At 37.0% G+C, this 23,699-nt stretch overlaps 1 protein-coding gene across 1 annotated transcript in view; it reads left to right on the forward strand.

Moving 5' to 3' along the window:
• The first annotated feature begins 9 nt into the window (after positions 1-9).
• The window catches only part of HDAC2 (histone deacetylase 2), a 29,962-nt gene continuing 6,272 nt past the window's right edge, over positions 10-23,699 (forward strand). Inside the window, exons 1-8 of the mRNA XM_082730765.1 lie at positions 10-606; positions 10,067-10,179; positions 11,296-11,413; positions 13,484-13,558; positions 14,169-14,307; positions 16,317-16,458; positions 19,574-19,666; positions 19,749-19,857. Coding sequence (XP_082586891.1) covers positions 555-606; positions 10,067-10,179; positions 11,296-11,413; positions 13,484-13,558; positions 14,169-14,307; positions 16,317-16,458; positions 19,574-19,666; positions 19,749-19,857 — 841 coding nt within the window. The 5' untranslated portion in view covers positions 10-554. The remainder of the gene's footprint in view (positions 607-10,066; positions 10,180-11,295; positions 11,414-13,483; positions 13,559-14,168; positions 14,308-16,316; positions 16,459-19,573; positions 19,667-19,748; positions 19,858-23,699) is intronic.

Consider the following 23,699-nt stretch of genomic DNA (forward strand, 5'->3'; position numbering starts at 1 on the left):
ACGCCACTGCGCAGGCTCCGGATAGGCGCAACCACCGCGCGAAGATCGAGAGGGGGGGAGCGTTCCCTCGGCTCTGCGCTCCTTCGATCTACTTGCGGAGCAACAGACTAACCGTTTTTTTTTTTCGTTTCACGACTGCAATTGGCGTCGCCCTATGCAAGGGATAATCGACAGAAAGCCTCTTATCTCAAGATTGAAGAGACTTCTTTTTCTAGTCGGACCCCTTTGTCCCCTGTAAAGGCCACAGTGGACACGTCCCACCTCCCCTCGGCCTCCGGAGGTGGTTTGGCTGCCCCCTCCCCCTCCCCAGTGTCGCGAGTTGGCGCCGCTGCCACCCCCCGCTCCGAGCTCTCGGCCCCTCGGCCGGGCGGTACCGAGTCCTCCCGGCGTCCCCTCCTCTCCTCCCTCCGGCCAGCCCTTCCCTGCGGGACTGCCACCCCCACCTTCGCTCCAGCCCTTTTCTCTCCCCGCCGAGCCGCGGCGGCCGCAGCAGCAGCAGCAGCAGCAGCAGGAGGAGGAGCCGGAGCCGGGAGGCGGCGGTGGCCGGGGAGCCCATGGCGTACAGTCAGGGAGGCGGCAAGAAGAAAGTCTGCTACTACTATGATGGTGAGCGGCCCGGCCAGCAGGAGGCTGGGTGGGCAGGGCTGGGGGTCCAGGCCCGAAGCCGCGCCGGGTTCCGCGGCCGCCGACGCGAGTGGGCGCCGGAGCTGAGGGGTGGGAAGGAGGAGGGACCGGCGTCTGGCCGCATCTTAACCCATTCCCGACCCGACGCCATCCGGGGGAGCCCCTCCGCGGCGAGCGGCCCCCGCGGGTTCTGCGGCGGGAGCCAGGTGGACGCCCCCTTTTCTGTCCTGCCGCTCTGCTCCTGCAGTCCGGTCCGCCGCCCCGCGGGCGGCCGCCTGTGGGACGGTGCCGGCCTACCCCGGCTTCGTGGAGGCGGCCAAGGGGATGGCCTGCCGGCTCTCTTTGCTTGCCACTTGCGGGGGCGGAGGTGCGGGGTGCCCTGCTTCGGCTCCGACCCCTCCCTCCCCGGAATCAAAATATCTACCCCGGCCCGGACTTCACACAAAGCCCCGCGGCCGCGGGCGCCCCGCCCCCAGCCCCCTCTTCCCCCTCCCCCGCCCCCGCCCCGTCAGCGCTCGCTCCCGCCCCGCCCCTCCCTTCCTCTCGGTCTCGGGCTGCCGGGCGGCCTCGGCTCCTTTCTCCGCCTCCCGCTTCAGCCGGGACCCCTCGACCGGATCGGTCCTGGCGAGTAGTTACCGAGGGTCGGGGCCTCCGTCCGCCTTGGGACACACGGACTCTGCCGTTTCGCCCGGGCTCCATCACTCTCCTTTGTTCGCCGGGTTCTTTGAGCGCCACTTTCTCAGGATTCAAATGAAAAGGCTTCACTTCCTCGATTAAAAAAAAAAAAATGGGGTTTTCGAGTTTGAGGTAGTTCGTCTTCGCGGGAAATGGGACGGTGTTGGGGAAACGTGGAGCCGTGACTGCTTGTGTTGCAGAGCAGACTGGATGGGTTCTGGCTTGCCTCTGGGAGAGGCGGTTACCACCCACTTCTTTGTGGCTCTTTGTTCGATCAGGAAATAGACCCTGCTTTGGAGGTTTAGGGGAGCATGGGCATCTTGTTTGTGAAAGCTGTTCCTAGGTGTTGGGAGTTTTGGTGTAGGAAAACTTCAAGGAGTAATGCAGCAGTACTGAATAATCAGGTAAGCTGGAGCTTGCGGTGCAGAAATTAGGAAAGAGAATGTAATTCTAGGGGTTCTCTGATTTGAAAGTTGAGCAGTAACATTAAATCTCTTGAATCCTGTTTCCTGTGGAAATGCAGTAGTAACCTGTTTTTGCAGATTTCTCAAAGACATTAATTTGGTAAATAGTTTTTACTGGGTTACTCTCGAGAGAAGGATTTCGAATATTTTTCTAAGAACCTAGGCTCAGTGACCTGCAAGTCCTATTTGGTCTGTTTGAAGCAATACGCATCTTGAAAGATGTTTCCTGCATATGGTGTATTATCTCTATATTACAAAACCTTAGGTAGAGAGACCTTAGAGGTCTAGGTCAGAGTAAGTCTGATTTTAATTTGAAAATGGCCATACCATATTATTTCACTTAACAAAGATGAATCTTTTAATGCCTGACTATAAAATGAGCACCTGTGTCATTTGTGAAAGAACTTAAATTCATACAGAAGAAATCTGAATTGTTTGGTATTTAATGGCGGTACTAAATAGTTAACAGCTGTATTTTTAAAATATCTTTTGAGAGCACTACATATATGTGTAATACAAATCGCAATTATGCCGTCCTGGAGGACTAAAGAGTACATTTTAATTTAATATGAATTATATTTGGTAAAGTCATTCTTTTAAGTTCTCATGCATATTTTGAGACAATGGTAAAATCCAATCCCTGCATTCCCTGACCAGATTGAAAAGTAAATAACTGTATGTTTGAGTTAATTTTTTAAAAAGATGCTGTTCCTAATGTTTAGAGACTTGTTCTTGTCGGGTTGGGGTAAAAGAGAAAGGTTTGAAAAGTTGGGGAGGTTGGTGCCAGGGCTCTTCCTACAGCTGTTGGTTGCTATTGATAGTGATAGGCTCTGATGAAGTAAGCTGCTTGTAACTTCTTCTTACCAGACTTGAATTGTAGAACCCAGGGGTACACTTATGTAGCAGTTTTATGAATAGCTGTTTGTTTCTGGGCCTCTTTATGATGAGTCTTTGCTGAGGGAATGGAATGCCTAGGGCAGGAAATGTACTTGATAGGTAGAGTGGAAATATCCAGGTCCAGTGATTGTCCCTTAATACTTTATTCTAGACCATTCAGATACTTTATTGATGGCCAGCACTAAATCTTTCATTGGAAATCTTTCACTAGGTTATATGCCTAAGGTTATATGTCTAAGGCTCATGCCTCATTTTCAGAATGGAATTTTTAGTTGCTTTCATTTGGACTATTCTTTGGGTTTCGGGGAGCTAAAAAAACCGTTTTGTAGAAGTTATTAAATGGGTTGGGTATCATTATTGCCAGTTATTAGTATGTGATAGTATATATACTAAACTTTGAACAATTCTAAAAGCTTACATTTTCATTACTTAAAAAACCCTATTTTGTCATCTTAAAAAGGTAGTGGTATTTTTTTTTCTTTTTGGCGGGGGTCGGGAGGAGTAGATGTAAGTAAAGCAGTTTCTGCACCAAAGAAATTGGAGATTTGAAGGTAAACTGTGGATTGGGTTAGAACTAAAAATCTGTTAGCCTAGGGTGCCTGGGTGACTCAGTTGGTTAAGTGGCTGCCTTCCCCTCAGTACAGGATCCCAGGGTCCTGGGATCGAGTCCCACTCACATCTGGCTCCCTGCTGAGCAGGGAGCCAGCTTTTCCCTCTGCCTGCCTCTTCCTCTGCTGTACTTTCTGTCAAATAAATAAATAAAATCTTTTTAAAAAGTAAAATAAAAACCTGCTAGCTTACTAAATTATTTTGTTTTAGCTTGATAAAGTAGGAAAAAGAAAGATAAATACAGGAATGAAATAGTGGGTTCTATAACCATAGGAGTTCTACCTTTAGGCTTAGTGGGACCATTAGGCACACTCTTGGCAACACAGAATATTTAGCAAATGAAAGGAACGTCTGAAGACATGTATTCTTCTCTGCGTGCTTTAACAGTGTTCAGTATTAAACTTTAGATGACTGGAATGCTGGTTCCAGATGAACCTTCAGGCATTGATGGATGAGGAAGTATACTTATATGTATCTTTGAGGAAAGTAAGAGAAGTTCACTTTTCTTACTGTAGATATTTAACCCATACCCCCACAAAGTTTTCAAAAATTTAGTTCTAAATCTTGGTCATCTTTTATATATTGCATGATTATTGGTACTCTGTAAAATGATATGCCTAGTGGCTGAGATACCTTCTGACTATATGTTGTGAATTCTGTACTTAAATGTAAGTAGCAAACCAACTGTGTTATGTGTTAGTCCCGTATTACAGTACTCAAAATTGTATTTTATCTAGGGGGCGCCTGGGTGGAGTAGTCCCTTAAGTGTCAGACTCCTGAATTCAGCTCAGGTCGTGATCCTCAGGGCCTTGATGGAGCTCTGCGTCTGGCTCTGTGCTTATTAGCACAAAGAGTCTGCTGGAGATTATCCCTCTCCCTCTGGCCTTTCCCTTGCTCCTTCTCTCGTGTGCTCTCTCACACATAAATAAAATCTTTATTAAAAAATAATTTATAATATTTTATCTAGAAATGTTAAGTGTACTTTATTTTGAATTAAGCTTTAGGCCAATCACATTTAGTGCCTATTTTATAATGTATACAACATAATAGGGCTGTATATAAACATAATTTATATAATTGTACAGATACTGCTCTGTGCTTTTGTTTTTTCCTCTTTCAATAGGGTGCATCAAAATGTTTGGAAACCAGTGGTGCAGTGAAAAACTCTGAACACTATCCAAAGAATATAAAAGTTACCAAGATCATGCCTCCCAGTATACCCGTAGTTTAGGAGAGTTTTAGGAGATTATAAGAATTTATTTGGCAGCCCAACTAATTGACAGATTTTCCTAGACTTTTATTTGTAACAGCGGTGCCAGTCTTTTGGTAGATAGCCTTTAATAAAATTGCTTGTGTTCTTAGCTGTAGTGTAAATATCATCCATAAAATAGGTAATCATTTCTTCCAAAATAGGTAATCAGCAAAGCAGAGTGCTGAATGACTTACAGCAGCAGATTATAAATACCAGAATTTTTAAGATTTTATTTATTTGAGAGAGAGTGTGCGAGCAAGCGAGGCGGAAGGAGCAGAGGGAGAGGGACAAGCAGACTCCGCACTGAGCATGGAGTCCTTTGTGCCAGTAGTCTTAATCACACATCATTGTTTAAACATAGTAGGGTGTAATCCTCAAATAAAACAGCTTTTCTTATATTTGGATCCTCTTCCCTAGCTATACTTCACTACTCATTTCCTTCAGATTTCACCTAATCAGACTTTTTTCCTGTTACCTTAATGCTGATTATTGCTTTTCTCCTTACCACTTGTACTTTTACCCTATTTCTAACACGAAAATTTTGTCCTCTTCACTAGCATATAAGTTTGAGGACAGAGTCTGTTTTGCTTACATCTGTATCTATACCATCTAAGTAAAAATTAAAGATTTTTTGAATTATTGGTAAATAAATGATTTATACCTTATCTTTATGGATCGAGCACTTTTATATAACACTCTTCTGCTTACAACCACTCTGAGTTACAGACAGGTTAGGATCAGAGTCATTTTGTCTGTTTTATAGATGAAAATAGATTAGTATCCCTGTGTGACCTCAGTCCACTCCTTATCCTCTACCATACTGACTGGTTTTAATGTCCAAGAAGAGGTCAGTATCTTGCATTTAAGATTTTTCTTCTTTCTTTGGTGACACAAGAACGGAACTCCTTCCACTGATACAAAAAAGAAGTATTAAGTAATTATTTCTTTCTCCTAACAAAAACTTGTAAATGCTTCAGTTGACAATTGCTTAAGGAAATAGATGGAACTGGTAACCTCTTAGGGAATGATAATAGCATTGAAAGACAGATGAGATCAGATTTAGAAGTTAAAGTATAAAGGGGCCCCTGGGTGACTCAGTTGATTTTGTCTGCCTTCAAGTGTCTGCCTTGTGGCTCAGGGTCCTGGGATCAAGTCCCACATTGGGCTCCCTGCTCAGCGGAGAGCCTGCTTTTCCCTCTCCCTCACCCCTGCTTGTACTTTCTCTTGCTATCTCTCAAATAAAGAAAAAATTTTTTAAAAAGTCAAAAGTATAAGGATGTTTGTACTGGCTAATAAGACTTATTCCTCTCTAATTCAATAAGTTAGTTTATACTTGGTCATGAAATCAACTTCGGGTTTATCTTTGAGGAAAGTAAGTAGGGCTTAAAGTCCTTACTGTGTGCCAGCTAGACAAAAGATTATTTAAGTCCTAAGAAGGAAGTCAACTGTATGCTAGATAGAAGAGTGGGGGGCCTTGTAGTGTGTTCAAGACAAGGAAGGCCTGAAGGAAGAGAATGGGCCAGCCTTAAAAGAGTTGTCCTGTAAGATACTGCAACTACAAAGGCCACGTAGTTAGGATTTGGCACATTAAACAAAAAGGAAGACATGGAGGAACAATGGGATGCTAGGCTAAGGAAAGGGCCAGATCACAAAGACTTTGTAGTAAGAGATTTGAACTTGGTTCAGGGAGTAGAAAACAACAGAAGGATTTTGAAATAGACTCCGGTGGAGAAAGGATGGTGAAGAGTGATGAATGGAAGACCGAAAGCAAGAACTGAACGCATGTTGGTCCGCATAGAATACAGTGGTGTTGTGGCTAACAGAATTGGCACACTGAGGCGAGGTTTTGGGAGTACAACAGATAGAACTTGCTGATGGATTAGAAGTGGAGCTGGAGGTGGTTGATGGTGGTACAGTATAAAGGGTGAACAACTCTAAGTTTATGGATTGAAGAGGTAGGTGGCTTATTGCAGAGAAGAGGATTTTTAGGGCATCACCCTTGTTCACTGACTAATCCAGCACCTAATAGTGTGTGGTGCACAACAGTCTCTTAATTTGTTAAATGAATGAATGAACGTGAGAAACTTCTGATATTTAAAGGTTGGTGCAGAGTGGCTATGCAGTAGGAATACAGTCCAGGACAGTGGCGTTATGGAAGCCAGTGGCCAGTGTTTAAGCTAGTAGTGGACTAAGTAAGTAGTGTGTGGAAGGTAAAAATAATACTATAGCTTTTTCTTGCTTCCTTTGTTTTTTTTTTGTTGTTGTTGTTTGTTTTGTTTTTTTTCCCACTGGATAATTTTTGTAGCCTGCTTATCTTTTCAGGGGAAAGTCACATTTTACAATCTTAAAATTCAGAATTATCTGAAAATGGGAAGAAAAATCTAACTCATTTGGAATCAAAAGCTTAATCTGAATTAATATTTATAGTCTTTATTCTGCTGACTGTGAATATTCACACACTTTTGCTGCAAAAACATTAATGTTTGATTATAGAACCCTGTGCAGACCCCAGGATACCACATAATATACAAGAGATGTAACATACTACATTTATAAAACCTGGGGAAAAAACCTAAATAAACTACATCTAGTCCCAAGTACTTTGGATAAGAGAGTATAGACCTTAGTAGCCATTTCATTCTGTTAGCTTCTTTTGAAGAGTGAGCAATTTCTAAAATTTTGCAGGTACCTAATTCTCTATGGTAACTTCTTCACATTGAGAGTTAAAGGTTGTTATATTCAAGGAACCACTTTGCGCAAATTTTTCCGGATGTATTTGCTTCCTTGGTAATGCATTCTTGTGTATTTTGATAAAAATCAAGATAACATTTAAAATGCCCAACTTATGTTACTAACCATTTAAATCATGAATGGAATGTGTAAGTTCTTAAACTAAGAAAAGAAATTTTATATTTAATAAGAAGTGGATAGCTACAAAGCAACTTGTAGAGAATTTTGAGATATGAAAATGTTGGGAGAGGTTTCTTTTATAACCCCCTTACATTTTGAGGGAATTCTTGATAAATGAAATAGCACTTATCTTTGGCTTGGACACGTGTCATTTAGGAAATGCACATATTTTTGATGGGCCTGGGACCCTTAATTATAGCAGAGAAACTTGTTGAAAACTATATATTTTCATACAAAATTTGAAGACTCAGTTGGTTTTAAAAAAAAGTGAGTTACTTTCATGAATTGAATAGGTAGTTTTCTTATATTCATTTTCTCTAAAATAACAAAGATCCTAAACCTTGATTAAAATATTTGTATTACATATTGCATCCTTTTCTTGCCAGGCTTTTCCTTTCTTTTTAGTGACTGAAAATGCCATTGCTTTCCTAGTATCTACTGCTTACGATTATTTTCATTGCGCTGCGTGTGTTTGAATCTAGCTCTTCTGGCTTGCGAGTTAGGTTACTTCGGCAGTGTTCCCGGACTCAGCTATACCTCACCTTTCTTCACTACAGGAACAATAGTAATAATATCTACATCATAGGGTTAACTGAGAAGATAAATAGATAATACATGTAAAGTGCTTGGAATACACTCAGTAAATTTAACTACTGCGGTTGTCGTTCTTTTTTTTTTTAACAGTCTTGCAGAGAAATTCCAACTGTAGTCTCCCTTCTGTAGGTTATCATCTTTCATATTTTATAATTTGTGGCTTCCCACTGGATTCTCAGTATGTCTATAACTAGAAATTTGGTCTTAAAATGTAATAGATAGAGACATTCCCTATCTTACACAGAGGTATTTGGAAGTTCTGTGAAGACAGTTTCTTTATTCCAACTCTTGGGATTTCTTCTGGTAGTGATGGTAACTTAGAAATATCTCCCTGGCATTAACTTGGGTACATGATGCCTTGTAATTCTAGTGGGCTTTCCATACCTTAAGAATTTGAAACCTAGCCTCTTTCAAGGAACTATGTGTAGTGCCAGCCATGTAGAGAGGAGCTTTGCAGCCGAAGCTCTTACAGGTCGCTTGTTTCACCCAAAGCCTCTGGACTGTCCTAAATGCAGAGGAATGTTGCACCTCCCCTTAGCCCTGCTTAGCTACTTGTCCTAGTGTTGTCATTGTCTCTTGTTTTGAGAAAGATGGCTTTCCCTTAAAATGACTGTATGTATTGTTTTCAGAGGAGAATTTGTGTTGGAAATGAAGAATTAAGTAAATTAGTGGTAAACCAACAAACTCAAGCAGTGATGGTAAAAATAGGTAGGTTATGCAATAGGAATGTTTATCCTGGATTATTATTATCAAATATATGGAAGAGAGAGAAACAGTTTTTGAGTTCTCAGTTTCTGTTAAAAAAAGGGGTGTATTTAGGCAGGATTTTGAAAGATTTTTTTCTTATCCTGATGGTGGGGAGATGACATTATTTTTTTTTTTTTTTTTTTTAAATTTATTTACTTATTTGACAGAGACAGAGAGAGAGAGATCACAAGTAGGCAGAGAGGCAGGCTGGGGGGGAGGGGGGAGCAGGTTCCCTGCCCAGCAAGTGCCCGATGTGGGGCTTGATCCCAGGATCCTGAGATCATAACCTGAGCCGAAGGCAGAGGCTTTAACCCACTGAACCACCCATGCGCCCTGGACCCCGGGAGATGACATTCTTTATACCTCGCTTTTATATCAACTTGTGTTGGAATGATTAATATCAAGCTGTTAAAATCGGGTTGACCTAATAAAATCTTGGAATTACTTAAAGACTAGAATTAATAACAATGGTGATTTCTAATTTAATACAGGTTGTTGCAAAAAGTGCTTGTTACGTTTAAAAAACAGTATATTTTTAAGGGTTTCCTTAATATTATTTTATAAAAACACAGGGTCCTTACCTAAAAGTATTGATTTCTTGAAATTCGATAGATGAAAATTTGGTTTAAAACACTAGTATATAAGATGTCACAGAAAGATAGGCTGGCAGTTACAACTTTTAATCATGAAGAATGAGACAAATTATCCTTACTATCTTAAATGTCATGAGTGTGTCTTACCAGAGCAAAACTTTATTTAGGATCTAAGTTTCATTTGCCAAAAATTTCCTCTTATAGACCGTGATGGATGTGTAGAACATTTTAACCCCCATAATTCCAACTATAAAGAATTTCTGGGATGCCAGTAAATGTTCAAGAAACAATATTTGCTCTAAACTTTTTAAATAGCAACAGTGAAACTCAGAATTTACTTTAGGCATCTGAATTTGCTCATAAATATGGAAAAAATTATCAACTTAAGTAACTAAAACTACTTTTGTAAGTGTCTATAGAGTATTTTATTAGGGTTAATATAAAATTTTGGTAAACTGAAAATCAGAAAAGCTTGCTTGCTTTAATTTATAAATAAACATACATTAATGGAGTTATTACATGTAAATGTGTACATAGTATTTTTGGTTTTCTAATACAGTTTGAAGGTTGAAAAATCTAAAATCATTTAAGGTTTTAAATCTTATTTAGATGGTAAGTACCTTCTAATGATGGGTATACATAAATTTAGATTGTTAAGATTTCTTAACTGTATTGTTCAGTTTGTATTTTTTCTATTTTAGGTGATATTGGAAATTATTATTATGGACAGGGTCATCCCATGAAACCTCATAGAATCCGCATGACCCATAACTTGCTGCTAAATTATGGCTTATATAGAAAAATGGAAATATATGTGAGTATACCTTTTGATTAATACATAGCAGTGTTTTTTTTTTTTCCTTAATCTGCTTTGAAACTTGTTTGTTATTCCTTTTGAAGGGCATGTAGCACACGATGTTTTCTAGAAGAAAACAGAAAATCCTCTTTTTGTTTTACTCTTCAGAGGAAACAGAGGGTGGGAGCGATGATCTCTCTGTCCCTCTTCCTCAACCATTTTTTGAAAAGTTTCTCATACCCCATCTTTTCACATTCTAGAGAACCAGCTCAGTTTAGCATACTAAAATATCTTTGTTAAAGTAGTGGTTGATCTGGCCGTGCTGCTGAAGAGTTGACCTGGGTAGTGATTACGAGAAAGAACTATGTAGAAAATTCTACAAATACTTATGGGCATATGGGACAGTGTGTTAGTGATCATGCACTGTACAGCTAACATTTAGGATACAACTGCCTTAAATGTTTTTGCACTGATGGAATTATATATTAACTTTGGGGTGGATAATGGATATTGGTGGGGAGACCTTAACCTTCCCTGTTTTGTTTTTTTGTTTGTTTTTTAAAACACAACAAGAGAAAGGACTTGAAGCAGTTAGCAATACTGGGTGTGAATGAGTTACTTTCTTTCAAATATAAACATTTACAGAAGAGGAGTTGGATAAATCTTCCTGCAAATCTGGGAGAAGTATGTCATAAATGAAATTGAACTCTTGGGAACAAGAATAATTAGGATAGACAAAGGAAAGGAAGAGTGACTGTGGACAAAGACTTATAATTGAGAATGAATTTCATTCTCACTGGACATAGAACAGGTTTATGATGGGAAAAGTGAAAGTAGTTTCTGAACACAGATTCAACTTTGTAAGTGTTGAGCAATTTCTACTAAAATAGTAGGAGTAATAGATAGTTGGAGTCAGACCTGTGTAATGCTTTTAGAGGAGTAGGAATTAGCTTTGGAATTGATTGCTGTTTTCTAAAACACTTGTATAAATTTGGATTAGCTTTGGAATTTATTTTGTTCTGGCAGACCTAGTTCTTTTGAGAGGACTGTTAGGGGAAATCGTGTACTTTGTGTTGGTAACTCTGATATAACCAGTTATAGTTCCACAATTCTGACATATGTTTTTCTTCACAGAGGCCCCATAAAGCCACTGCTGAAGAAATGACAAAATACCACAGTGATGAGTACATCAAATTTCTACGTTCAATAAGACCAGATAACATGTCTGAGTATAGTAAGCAGATGCAGAGATGTACGTTTCTGTGTTAAAAGTATATATTAGTATTTATAAGTATAAATGAGTATTTTTAGAAGCATATAATTAGAGTTATCCAAATCTAGGTATCTAGGTATTCTGCCTGATCTAAAATACTTTTTTAAATTAGTTGTTGGTTTGAAAAGTCAGTGTAAAAATATTAAAGCTACTTTATCTTTAAAAAAATTTTTTTTAAAGATTTTATTTATTTATTTGACATATAAGAGAGAGTACAAGCAAAGGGAGCAGCAGGCAGTTCCTGCTGAGCAGGAAGCCTTGATTCAGGTTCGATCCCAGGACCCTGAGATCATGTCCTGAGCTGAAGGCAGACGCTTAACCAACTGAGCTACCTATACCTAGGTGTGCCCCTCAGAGCTATTTTAAATAACAGAAAAGGGGGGGTGCTTGTGCTGCTCAGTTGGTTAAGCGTCTGACTCTTGATTTCACCTCAGGTCATGATCCTCAGGGTCTTCAGATAGAGCCCTGCATCAGGCTCTGCACTCAGCACAGAGTCAACATGAGATTTTTTTCTTTCCCTCAAATAAATAAAGAAATAAAATCTTTAAAAAACAAAATCTACCTGAAGCCTATTGGTCTGCCAAACTGCCACAAAGCTATTTGGATGTTCCTCTATTCTTTTGTTTTTGTCCCTTTTTAACTTTGGGGTAATGGATATTGGTGGGGAGACCTTACTCACCTGCCTTTTTTTAAAAAAAAAAAAAAGTAATTATACTTCGATTGGCCTTAGCCTGTGTATATATTTCTCATTTTATATTTGTTTGTGTGCTTTAGTTAATGTGGATTGTAATATATAATCTGTTCCTTCCCTTTGTGAGTGAAGCTTTTGATTTTCTTCTATATAGTATTCTCTTTTATATAGATAAAAAGTATTTTATTATTAGCAGTGGTTGGCTTGAAAGTGGAATGCAAAGTGTCATCCTAAAATGTTTGGAACAGAGTTTTTGAAAGCTGGATACTAAAGTTCATTCTCATCATGTTTCTGTTCTGTAGAGTATACTTCTATAGTCTTCAGTGATGAATTTTTTAAAAAGAACAATTTTAATAATACTAAAGTGTAGTTGCTAGACATTGTTAACATTTATAGAACTTTGTATGCATTTCTACTATAGATTATTTCATTTACTCAGTAAAATGCTATAATGTAAATAGAGCATATTATTTGTCCCTGGTTTTTTGATGGAGAATCAGGCTTAAATTAAAAGTTATAGGTAGATTGGGCAAATGAATTAACAGGATTGATTTACTACATAACTATATTAAGATTATGATTATATCTGAGCAGTAAGAAACTCAAATGCATTTGTTATATGCTAATAAATTATGAGTTTAAAATGCTATGTAAAATAATTACCCTTATTTTTTAAAAGGTTATAATTGGGGGTGGGAAGAGGCTGAGAATGGGTCATGTATATAATAAGTCCATTTTATCCGGTCAGTACTAAGGAACTAAATATATTGCCATGTGTCAGGGATCTGTATGTATTGTTTCATTGTGCTTTATATACCCCTTCCTTCTATGTCTTGGGTGTTAACGAACCTAGTTAATTCTTACCGTCCTTTAAGATTGGGTAGGCAATCAGCTGCTTTATTTTTTTTAGTACTCATTAAAATACATTTCAAAGTTAATGGATGTTCTGTGCACTTAAAGATTTTTGAGAAAGTAAATCATAAAGGGATTAAACTTGCTTAAATTTTTTAGAATCCTGATTAATTTATTGTATATTTAAGGAGAAATGTCTAAAATGTAAGTGTATGTTTTAATTAAATAAATGCCTTTTATATTTTGATGGCTATTAATTTTTTTAGTAATAGAGCAAAGATGTTTTACAAATAATTCTGGTAAGACTTGGTGGTGGTGTTTCATACGTAACACTTTAATTACCTTGGGTAAAATGACAAATTATTTTTAAATATCAAAATTTAGATTTCTTCTATGATGTGTGTTCAGTGGTTGTATCAAATGTAAAAAGTGTTTGTAAGAAGTAGTTTTTGGAAGGAAACCTGTAATTCATAGAGTGGATTCTAACTGAAATCCGTCTTTCACAGTTAATGTTGGAGAGGATTGTCCAGTATTTGATGGACTCTTTGAGTTTTGTCAGCTCTCAACTGGTGGTTCAGTTGGTAAGTGTCCTGATTCAGTTCTAAAAGTTGATTTAAATTTGGTATATAACTTTTGGGTTATTTGTTTAAAGCAGAGCTTTCTAGTGGTAGTGGATTTTGGAAACAAAAAGTAGCCTGTGTGTTTATAGTAGTACAGTTGTCTTTAAAAATCCACGTTTGGGGCACGTCACAGGCTCAGCTAGTAGAGAACGTGACTTGATCTGGGAGTTGTGAGGTCAAGTCTCACACTGGGCGTGGAGCACACTTTAAAAAATAATAATAAATAAAAGTAGTTCCCTTCTTTCTTTAAAAATAAATAAACCCCATGCTTTATGATCATAATGACTTGAACTTTTTGTTTCTTATTTCTGTTGTATTTTCACGTAGAGATTTCTCTCTATATCTCTTCTAGCTACCAGTTTCTATATATACTCTCTTACTAAAATCAGAACACAGCTATAGGAATACATTTAAGAAAAAACTGTTGTCAGTGTCCAGATGATGAGCCTTATCTTTTTGTAATTTTAAACTCTTTTACTCGTACATGGCATTCTCTTTCCTATAGGGCTTTTGTCTAGTTGTATTGACTTTTTATTTTAAACTTCCGAGTCTGCCCTGTCTTGCCTTTTAGCTGGGGCTGTGAAGTTAAATCGACAACAAACTGATATGGCTGTTAACTGGGCTGGAGGGTTACATCATGCGAAGAAGTCAGAAGCATCCGGATTCTGTTACGTTAATGATATTGTACTTGCCATCCTTGAATTACTAAAGTAAGTTAATTTATGTTGATATTTTTCTTATGAAAAAGTTTTATTTAAAACCATAAAAATCTGTAACTTCTAAAAAATATCAAGGCAACATTGTAGGTTAAAAATAGTTCAGAGATGAGCCTTCTTCATTACAAACCATTGTAGAAATACAGGACATTTTCCCATTCCTTGGATTAATAAAGAGAAATGCATATACATGTTTAAAACTCCCATTAATATCCTTTTAAAAAAGACCAAAAATAGTTTGGAGATTTAGAGTTTGAGTTACAGTTTCAACTAATGAAAGATGACAGGACCCTGAAAGTTTATGTCCTAACATTTTATAAGTTAACTTTTGAAGGCAAAAATTTGAAACCTTGTGTTAAAGGAAATTTGTTCAGGGAATGAGTCTAGCTAATTGCCTAGTTTCCACATGGAATGAGGCTTTGTTCTCTACTAACAGATGTAATTGTCTCTAAGTAACTAACGGAATTAGAGGTAAAGTTATCCTTGACTGCAGTTGGAGAGATCTCCATAGAGGGACTTAAAAATTCGGAAATTTACAGGGTTTTTTTGTTTGTTTTTGTTTGTTTTTTTTAACCATGATCAGTTATAACATGTCTTAGCAGATGCCACTTCAGATTATAGTGAATTAGTTTTTTCTCAGTATCAAAATGTTCTTGCCTGTAGTAATTCCATGAACACTGTTTATAGAGGCTGCTTTTTCAGTCATTTAAAATTTGGTATTCACTCCTCAGATAAAGAACTAAAATGTTTCCGTTAACTCATTCAGAGCCAAGGAAACCACTTGAAATGGTTTTTAATTCCCTGTTGATTTTGGTTCTTGTGTCTTCATCTGTGGGCAGTGGTTTTGCTCACATGCTTATAGCTTTAAACAGGTTTTAATTTAATTTGTATAGACAAATTTCTTTAACTGGTATGAACAGTCATAATTTAATTGACTGTTGATAAGCCACTTAAACCACTTGGTTGACTAACAGCTTTTTAAATTATTTTTGAGCTTTTTAAATTATTTTGAGAAGAAAATCTACTATAATGAGACAGTCTTTTTTCCTCATAACTTTGCTGAATGTTGCTTTCCTGTGAGTTGAGAATATTCTAATGAGTGCTTAGTTTGATAATGTCAGATTATATTATTTTCTTTTAACGTAGTGGTGGTATCATTATATAAAAAACACACAAAGGTCTGCCTTTTAATTTAGTAACAAAATAATCCTCAGTTCACCATGCCATGAAAGTATGACATTCAGAGTTCATTTCATTTTCTCTGTTTTGACATGGGTATGTACTGGTAAAAAAAAAATGTCACAGTCTAGTGATATACAGGATTCCTAAAACACATTTGAGCTATAACGGTATCACAACAATTTGTAGTGCTCCAGGCAGCACTAGGAAATGATGAGAGTACCAGATGTGGTTTCTGTCACAACTACTCTACTTTGCAGTTGAGAGCACAAAAGAAGCCATGGATAATTTGTAAACAAATAAACATGGCCATGTTTCAGTAACACTTTATGGACACTGGAATTTGCATTCCCTTGTCACATATGAAATATTCTTGTTTTAATTTTACTTTTCAGTGGTTTAAAAGTGTAAAAACTATTCTTAGCTTAAGGCTTTACAAAAAGACTTTATCACCAACCATTGTTTTATAACACTGAAAATTTACCAGAGACATGTTTTAAAGTAATAATTCTCTAAGTACAGTATAATCTTTAGTTGTTAACATATAGAAACATGTAGTATGTTTTTAAAACTTGGAGAATTGGACAGATTTCAGAGGGAGAGTAAATACGTTTTCTTACCTAGAGTGGGGCTGAAGGAAGGACTTAAAGAGCTAAGGGCCAAACTTCTAACTTTAGATATTTGACTGATCTCTTAGGCTGGAAATAAAGAAAGGGGATAAACGTTTTGAAATGCAAGAGCTCAAAAATGGGTTTTCTGAACCCATGGTGGTTCTTTCATCTTTTAAAAACTTTTAGAAACTTAACTGATGGCATTGTTTTCAGGTATCATCAGAGAGTCTTATATATTGACATTGATATCCATCATGGTGATGGTGTTGAAGAAGCTTTTTATACAACAGATCGTGTAATGACAGTATCATTCCATAAATATGGGGAATACTTTCCCGGAACAGGAGACTTAAGGGTAAGACTGAATTTCTGTCTGAATAAGTATTGTGATATAAAAATTAGGAGAATGGAGGAAGCTAATAATCATATCTAAACTAATACTGTTCTTCAGTCATTCATTTGAAACTTGTATGCAGAATTGAGTCATTTTATATGCTATGTAACATTTGTTAGAATTCACGTTTGTTGACTATAAGCAAAAATTTAGTGAGAACTGAGAGAACTTTCTCTTGCTCAGCCATAAATAATTTCTTTGGTTGAGTAATTATTTTTGAACATCCCTGAAGCACGAAGAAGTTTTTTTGATGTTTATTTGCATCTTTAAGACCTACTTGGTAGTAGCCAGCATTGCTGTTGATGGTAAAAATTGGGGGAAGAAGATAACTCTTTATTGGGGTTCTTGCCCTCCTTCTGTGATGAGTCTTCATTTAATAGGCGTAATTTTAATCTCTTTTTCCTTGGGCTTCTGAAATTTGTAGTCTATATCATTTGGAGAGAGAAAGAATACCATAACTTATCCTGCCTGCCTGTTACATTAAGTGCATTTCTTTCTTTTATACTTCTGTTATCTTCAGTTTAGTGCTTTTTTTAATCTTATGAATGTGAAAACCACTGGTCAAATCTTGTTTGTACAAAGTTCTGAAGCTTTTTGCTTTGCTGGTTTTTCTTAAACCAAACTACTTACATGTTGAAATTTAATCATAAATTTAAATAGTCGTCTTAAATTCAGCCTGGAATTTCTCCTATCATGGCATTCAGTATTCTAAGTTATTTTATTAAGGTTCTTTTTCGTATCTGTGGTATGTAGTTCGAGCTATAGGACAACCAAATGAAAAGTGGCCTTATTATATGTGAGTTTTTTTATTTGACCACAAGATGGTGCTCTTTCAATAAGAGTTGTGATGGTGAAATCTTTTTTTTTACTTATAAATGGATGGAAGGTCAGTTGTTTTATTTGAGTTTAAATTATGTGGCTTTTAAAATTGCAAATATGTATTTTCGGTTCCATGGCTTTTAGCTCCTTTAGTGCCTTTGCCTCTTGGTCTTAACTTTACATACAGTGATTCTTAGTATATGACTTTCAAACTAGCAGTTTCACTGGGAATATCCTGTCAGGCCTCTGAAACTGATTCTGCACACTAACGTTTGAGAACCACTGCTCTAAACCGGTAGAATTCCTTGGTCTACAGCCATTGTACTCGGTGGAAATTCATTGAAGGCTCTTCCTAGTTTTAAGCTTAAAGAAGGTCTCTTTTCAGTATAATCCTAATTAATGTCAGAATTAGTAAAACGTGGCCTCTGTTTTCATTTCTGACAATATTCTTAGGATTGATTGAAGTTGTTAGAAAGTATTGGAGAATAGGTGTTTTTTAAAGATTTCAGAATGACGTTGAATTTCTCTTTTACTCACTAAAGATTTTACACTTACTGTGTGAAGTGTCATCATAGTAATTTCCCTTTGGTTATTATAAAGGTGTCCCCAAAATTTTGTAAGGAAATCAACGTCAGTCATTATGCATGGAGTTATATTTGGAATTTCATAAAACTTTTGTGTATCTTTGATGTTAATTTAATAAACATCCTTTTTTTTTTTTTTTAAAGATTTTACTTATTTATTTGACAGAGATCACAAGTAGGCAGTGAGGCAGGCAGAGAGAAAGGGGAGGAAGCAGGCTCCCCTCAGAGCAGAGAGCCTGGTGCGGGGCTTGATCCCAGGACTCTGGGATCACGACCTGAGCTGAAGGCAGAGGCTTAACCCACTGAGCCACCCAGGTGCCCCTAAACATTCCCTTTTCTGCCTGCCAGTTCATTCGAAATTAGAAAAGAAAGCTACTTCGAGTTTAGGTCACTGTTAAAACTGCTTGGCTTTATTAGAGCAAGAGTCTAAGGGAAAAAAGGGTATGATAAAAGTAGCAGTTAAGAGTAAGAACTAGAGGGGATAAATCTGAGTGCAACAAGGGCAACAGCTGAGGGGCCAGCTTTCGGCTGGAGTTGAGAGGTGCTGATCAGCTTTCCGTATTCTGAAATCTTACTGTCAAAGTATATTCCACATTTAGTTTTTAGAGCAGGATTTTAGGGATTCACCATGCTTTAGTTTACCGACATCTGAATTTTTTTAATTTAGGTATATATAAGCATTTAGATTACTTCAGGAAAAATTGTTGGGGGAGATAAGCTAATTCCACTTTTTCTTCATTGGAAGTTGGATCATGGAAACTCTAATATTGAAGGATAAATTGCTTTTTTAAAATGAATCAAACTCAGATCGTTATATGAGAGTTAAAAGCAGTAGTAGTCCGAAAGATTCCATGTTTACTGAGACATAATTTAAAACACATTAATAATCAGTTACCACCAGTTCTTTGGTGTTACAGTTAAAGAACTATTTTGTCTCAATTTTTGTGCTATACCATTTCTTCTAGGAATTATGTGTGTGTACTCAGGTACATTTACACACATCCATCTGCACATGCATAATAAATAATGCAAATAGTATATATAGTGTGTGGGTGTATATATATTTTTTAAGTGTATATCTTGCTGAACCCAGCTCTCAGTTTCTTTTGTTGCTTTGGGAAGTGTTAATGCCTAGAGTGGTTTTAATTCAACAAGTAGAAACAAAATTTATTTCAAGCCCAATTAAAGAGCAGATTTTGGTGCTTTAGACTGCAGTTGTCAAAACTTGAGGGAAGTTGGAGCTTTTCTTTCATCATAAATAAACTTACACCAGAGCATGAGCCACAAGAAGGATTCTGCATTATAGAGACAATTACCCTGCATGATTCTTTTGCTCAGAGTATTTATTTTCTGCAGTTTTACTCATAACGTTGTCTTACATATTCTGTTCATGATTTATTTCTTGGTCTCTTGTGTAATACTGCCTTTAATTGTTAAATTTCTTTCTCCCCAAAATAGCTGTTACAGATTAATTGGAATTGGTTCTGTTCAGCTTAATAAAACAATCCATTAATAATGGAATTTACACTTGCTCCTATATTTAAATTAAAAGAAGAATTCAGAATTGGATATTGTTACCTAGTTTTTTAATCTTGTAAAAAATTCCTTAATAAGCATGTCAGGCATTTTTACTATGAAATAGTCTCTAAGAGCTGTTTAATTGTATATTTTAGGATATTGGTGCAGGAAAAGGCAAATACTATGCTGTCAATTTTCCAATGAGAGATGGTATAGATGATGAGTCCTATGGGCAGATATTTAAGCCTGTAAGTATTTTTATTTTTAAAATCAAAATGGAGTTTTGTGAAATAATTTTACAGGTATTAACATTTGTTGTCTTGTACATAGATTATCTCAAAGGTGATGGAGATGTATCAGCCTAGTGCTGTGGTGCTACAGTGTGGTGCAGACTCACTCTCTGGTGATAGGCTTGGTTGCTTCAATCTGACAGTGAAAGGTAAGTGGTTTTAATGGGTGATAGTCCCAGGAATATGTTTTCTTTTTTTTTTTCCTCTCTGAGAACTTCCCATTACAGTTAATTATAATTTTTTACCTCTACTATATTAACACAGAATCACACATTCTGTATTTTTCATTGGTTTTTGTCGGATGTATATATATATGCATTTGGAATGCTGTTTCAGTTAATTAGGTTTTTTATTTTGTTGTTGAATTCATACGTGAATAGTTTTATAAAGCTTCTTGCAATCCCAGCCAAGGCAGCCATTTTCATTGTTTTTTGTTGCTCGTTTTGGTGTTTATCTTTCTCCAAATAACTTGCAAACTAACTTTGTTTTATTTTTGTTTTTGTTTTTATTTTATTTTTAATCTCTGCTCCCAACATATAGGGCTCAAACTCAAAACCCTAAGATCAAGAGTTGCATGTTTCTCAGGGCGTCTGTCTGGCTCAGGAGGCTGAGCATGCGACTCTCGATTTCAGCTCAGGTCATGATCTCAGCCCTGGGATAGAGCCCTGCTCAGTCCTGAGGTAGAGCCCTGCGCTGGGCTCTATACTCAGCACGGAGTCTGCTTGAGATTCTCTTCCCTCCCCCAGTTCATGTTCTCTCTCAAATAAATAAATAAAATCTTCAAAAAAAAAAAAAAAAGTTGCATGCTTCTTCAACTGAGCCAACCAGGTGTCCCAAACTTTGTTACTTTCAGTTTTCGCATTGTATATTCAGTTCCTATAATGGAAGAAGAGGGATTTAGCTCTTTTTCACCACTTTGTCCCCAGTACTTGCATACACCCTTCAAGTATCTTCATTTTTATAGCTTAAATCTGGTAATTATACTAGAATTTTGGTGTGGCATTCAGTGTTTACGGTGTCATCAACATTAAAGCACTTTTCAGCTTATCAGATCTTTTATTGTATAAGTTGTTTTTCTTGTCTCATTTCTAGTTTTCTCTTTACTCATTATTTTTTTTTTTTTTAAAGATTTTATTTATTTATTTGACAGAGAGAAATCACAAGTAGATAGAGAGGCAGGCAGAGAGAGAGAGAGGGAAGCAGGCCCCCCGCCGAGCAGAGAGACCGATGCGGGACTCGATCCCAGGACCCTGAGATCATGACCTGAGCCGAAGGCAGCGGCTTAATCCACTGAGCCACCCAGGCGCCCCCTCTTTACTCATTATTAAATCACCAGTATCTACATAGCTTCAAATGTTCAGTTGCATCAAGTATTCCATCATTTTTACCTTTTTGAAGAATAACCTTCTGAGGTGTTACTGTTTGAACAAGGATCTCCTAAAGACTTGGTGGGAAAAGCGCTCTTCGTTTCTCTTTTTTATATGCCTCCCCTCCCCAATTGCTCTTTCCTCTGTCTTCCTCTGAATTTTTGTCTTATTTTGTTAGAGCACATTCTCAGGTAGCTTTCTGAGAAAAGATGTGTGGGGGATTAGAAGGATAGCACCAAAACTTAAATTTGATCCATTGTTGAAATTAACATGAGACTTAAGTTCAGACCAAAGTGAAAGCTCACCGTCATGTAATGAACTTCTAGGGTGTAAGAATAAATCCTAAATTTTATTTAATAAGTTCTTAAAATTTATTCTATGGGGATCAGTAATGATGAATATTGTACATGATTTTGTAGTTATTTTCCTTCTGAATCTTCAGTTGACAAACGAATGTTTTTGCATTGAATTGCCTCTTAAGATGTGAAGAATTCTCAAATAGAACTTTTTAAAAATGACTAGGCTTAAGTGGAATTAAATACCTAAATCTAGATATTAAAGTCTTTTATTTAATGTTATGATTGCCTCTATACCAGTTAGCTTTAGAATTAATGGTGCAATCTGTTCTACTTTTATTAGGCTGAACCATACAAACTTGATTGCCCCTTTTCTTGGTAGGTCAATAGTGGTCAAATAGCAGTTTCATATTGTTGAACTTAATGTGTTGTTAACCATCTGTTCACTTCAAAACAGATATGATCTTCCTAATGTATAAAAAGGGTATTAACAGTCCGTTTTCATGTCCTAGTACTTCAAAAATGCTTTGTTTTCATACTTAAAAGTTTTAACATTCATAATCATAAACTGTAGTGTTTTACTTTTACAGTAATTTACATTTCTGCTGTTAGAATTTCAGTTATATAAAGCGCTAAGGATATTTTCACCAATCCCAGATCTTAAGCTTGATTCTAAGTTTTCTCCATTGCCAGCTTCAATTTAGATTTCTCAGGTCTTTTAAAGTCTGTTAACCTCTTGTCAATCTCTTTTCTACCTTACTTTATGTTGTTACTGTGTGTTCTCTGCCATTCTTTATTTTTTATAGGTTTTGGTTTTATCCCTTAAAAAATACCATTAGTCATTTTTATCAGGTTTTAAGAAGAAGGAAAAGTGTTTTTGTTTAGCCAGCTAGCCGTCTTTACTCATAAGTCTATGAGTTAACTTTTTATTTTGTCTTTAAAAATACGAAAGTGTGGGGCACCTGGGTGGCTCAGTCGTTAAGCATCTGCCTTTGGCTCAGGTCATGATCCCAGGGCCCTGAGATGGAGCCCCGCATCGGGCTCCACTCGGCAGGAATCCTGCTTCTCCTCCATCTCCAACTCTCCCTGCTTGAGTCTCTCTTCCTGTCAAATAAATTTAAAAAAAAAAAAAAAACCTAAAGTGTTTTTTTTTAATCTATTATAAGAAGCTCATGTTTTTCTAGTAGCAGTAATAGAAATTGGGTTATGAATTTTATATTGCAACCGTTGAATTCTCAATGGAAATGCCCACAAATACACAATTACATGAAAAAAATCATTAAATCTTACTAAATCAGAAGGAATTGCAATGAAATACTTTAAAAAAAACTGTCTTTGGATAATGGAGTTTTAAACAGTTTCGTCTTTGTATTTTTTTGATTTTTTTCCAAATATTCTTCAGTAAGCATGGATTTCTTCTATAATTGAAGGGTGTTTTTCTTTAAAGATTGATTTGTATGTCTGAATGATAGATACATCATTAATACTGGTGACTAACTTAAAACTAATTATTAAACAATTACATTTATCCAAAGAAAGTATTTTGTTTTTATATTAGGTTTACTTTCCATTTAAATTTCTACACATAGATATTTGTTGAAGTATTTTTTAATAGCAATAGAGAATAATTTTATAATCTTAAATAAGTTAAGAAAATTATTCATAGTACTGCTACCTGAAGATAACTTACAGTTAAACTTTGTTGTATAGCTTTTCATGATTTGTCTGCATTATGTTTATATGGAAAAGTGGTAAAATTTTGATTGTTCATGGGGTTTTTTTTGTAAGGATTTTATTTATTTGACAGAGAGAGGTCACAAGCAGGCAGAGAGGCAGGCAGAGAGAGAGGAAGGGAAGCAGGCTCCCTGCTGAGCAGAGAGCCCAATGATGCGGGACTCGATCCCAGGATCCTGAGACCATGACCTGAGCCGAAGGCAGAGGTTTAACCCACTGAGCCATCCAGGCACCCTGTTCATGGTTCTTTAAAGATTTTATTTATTTACTTGACAGAGAGAGAGGGAACACAAGCAGGAGGAGTGGGAGAGGGAGAAGCAGGCTTCCCGATGAACAGGGAGCTGATGCTGAGCTCGATCCCAGGATCCTGGGATCATGACGTGAGCCGAAGGCAGACACTTGACAATTCAGCCGCCCAGGCACCCTATGATTGTTCATGTTTCATTGTAACCTTTTTTCCCCCCATGTAATGTCACATCAACATAGAATCTTCATACCACATAATGTTTTCCTATGTTAATAAAATTAGGTGTTCTGTTCATATTTTTTATGTTAATTTAGTTGTATAATTCCCTTTTCTGTTAGGGACACTTG

Source organism: Mustela nivalis, assembly GCF_964662115.1.
Source record: "Mustela nivalis genome assembly, chromosome: 5".
Classification (NCBI taxonomy): domain Eukaryota; kingdom Metazoa; phylum Chordata; class Mammalia; order Carnivora; family Mustelidae; genus Mustela; species Mustela nivalis.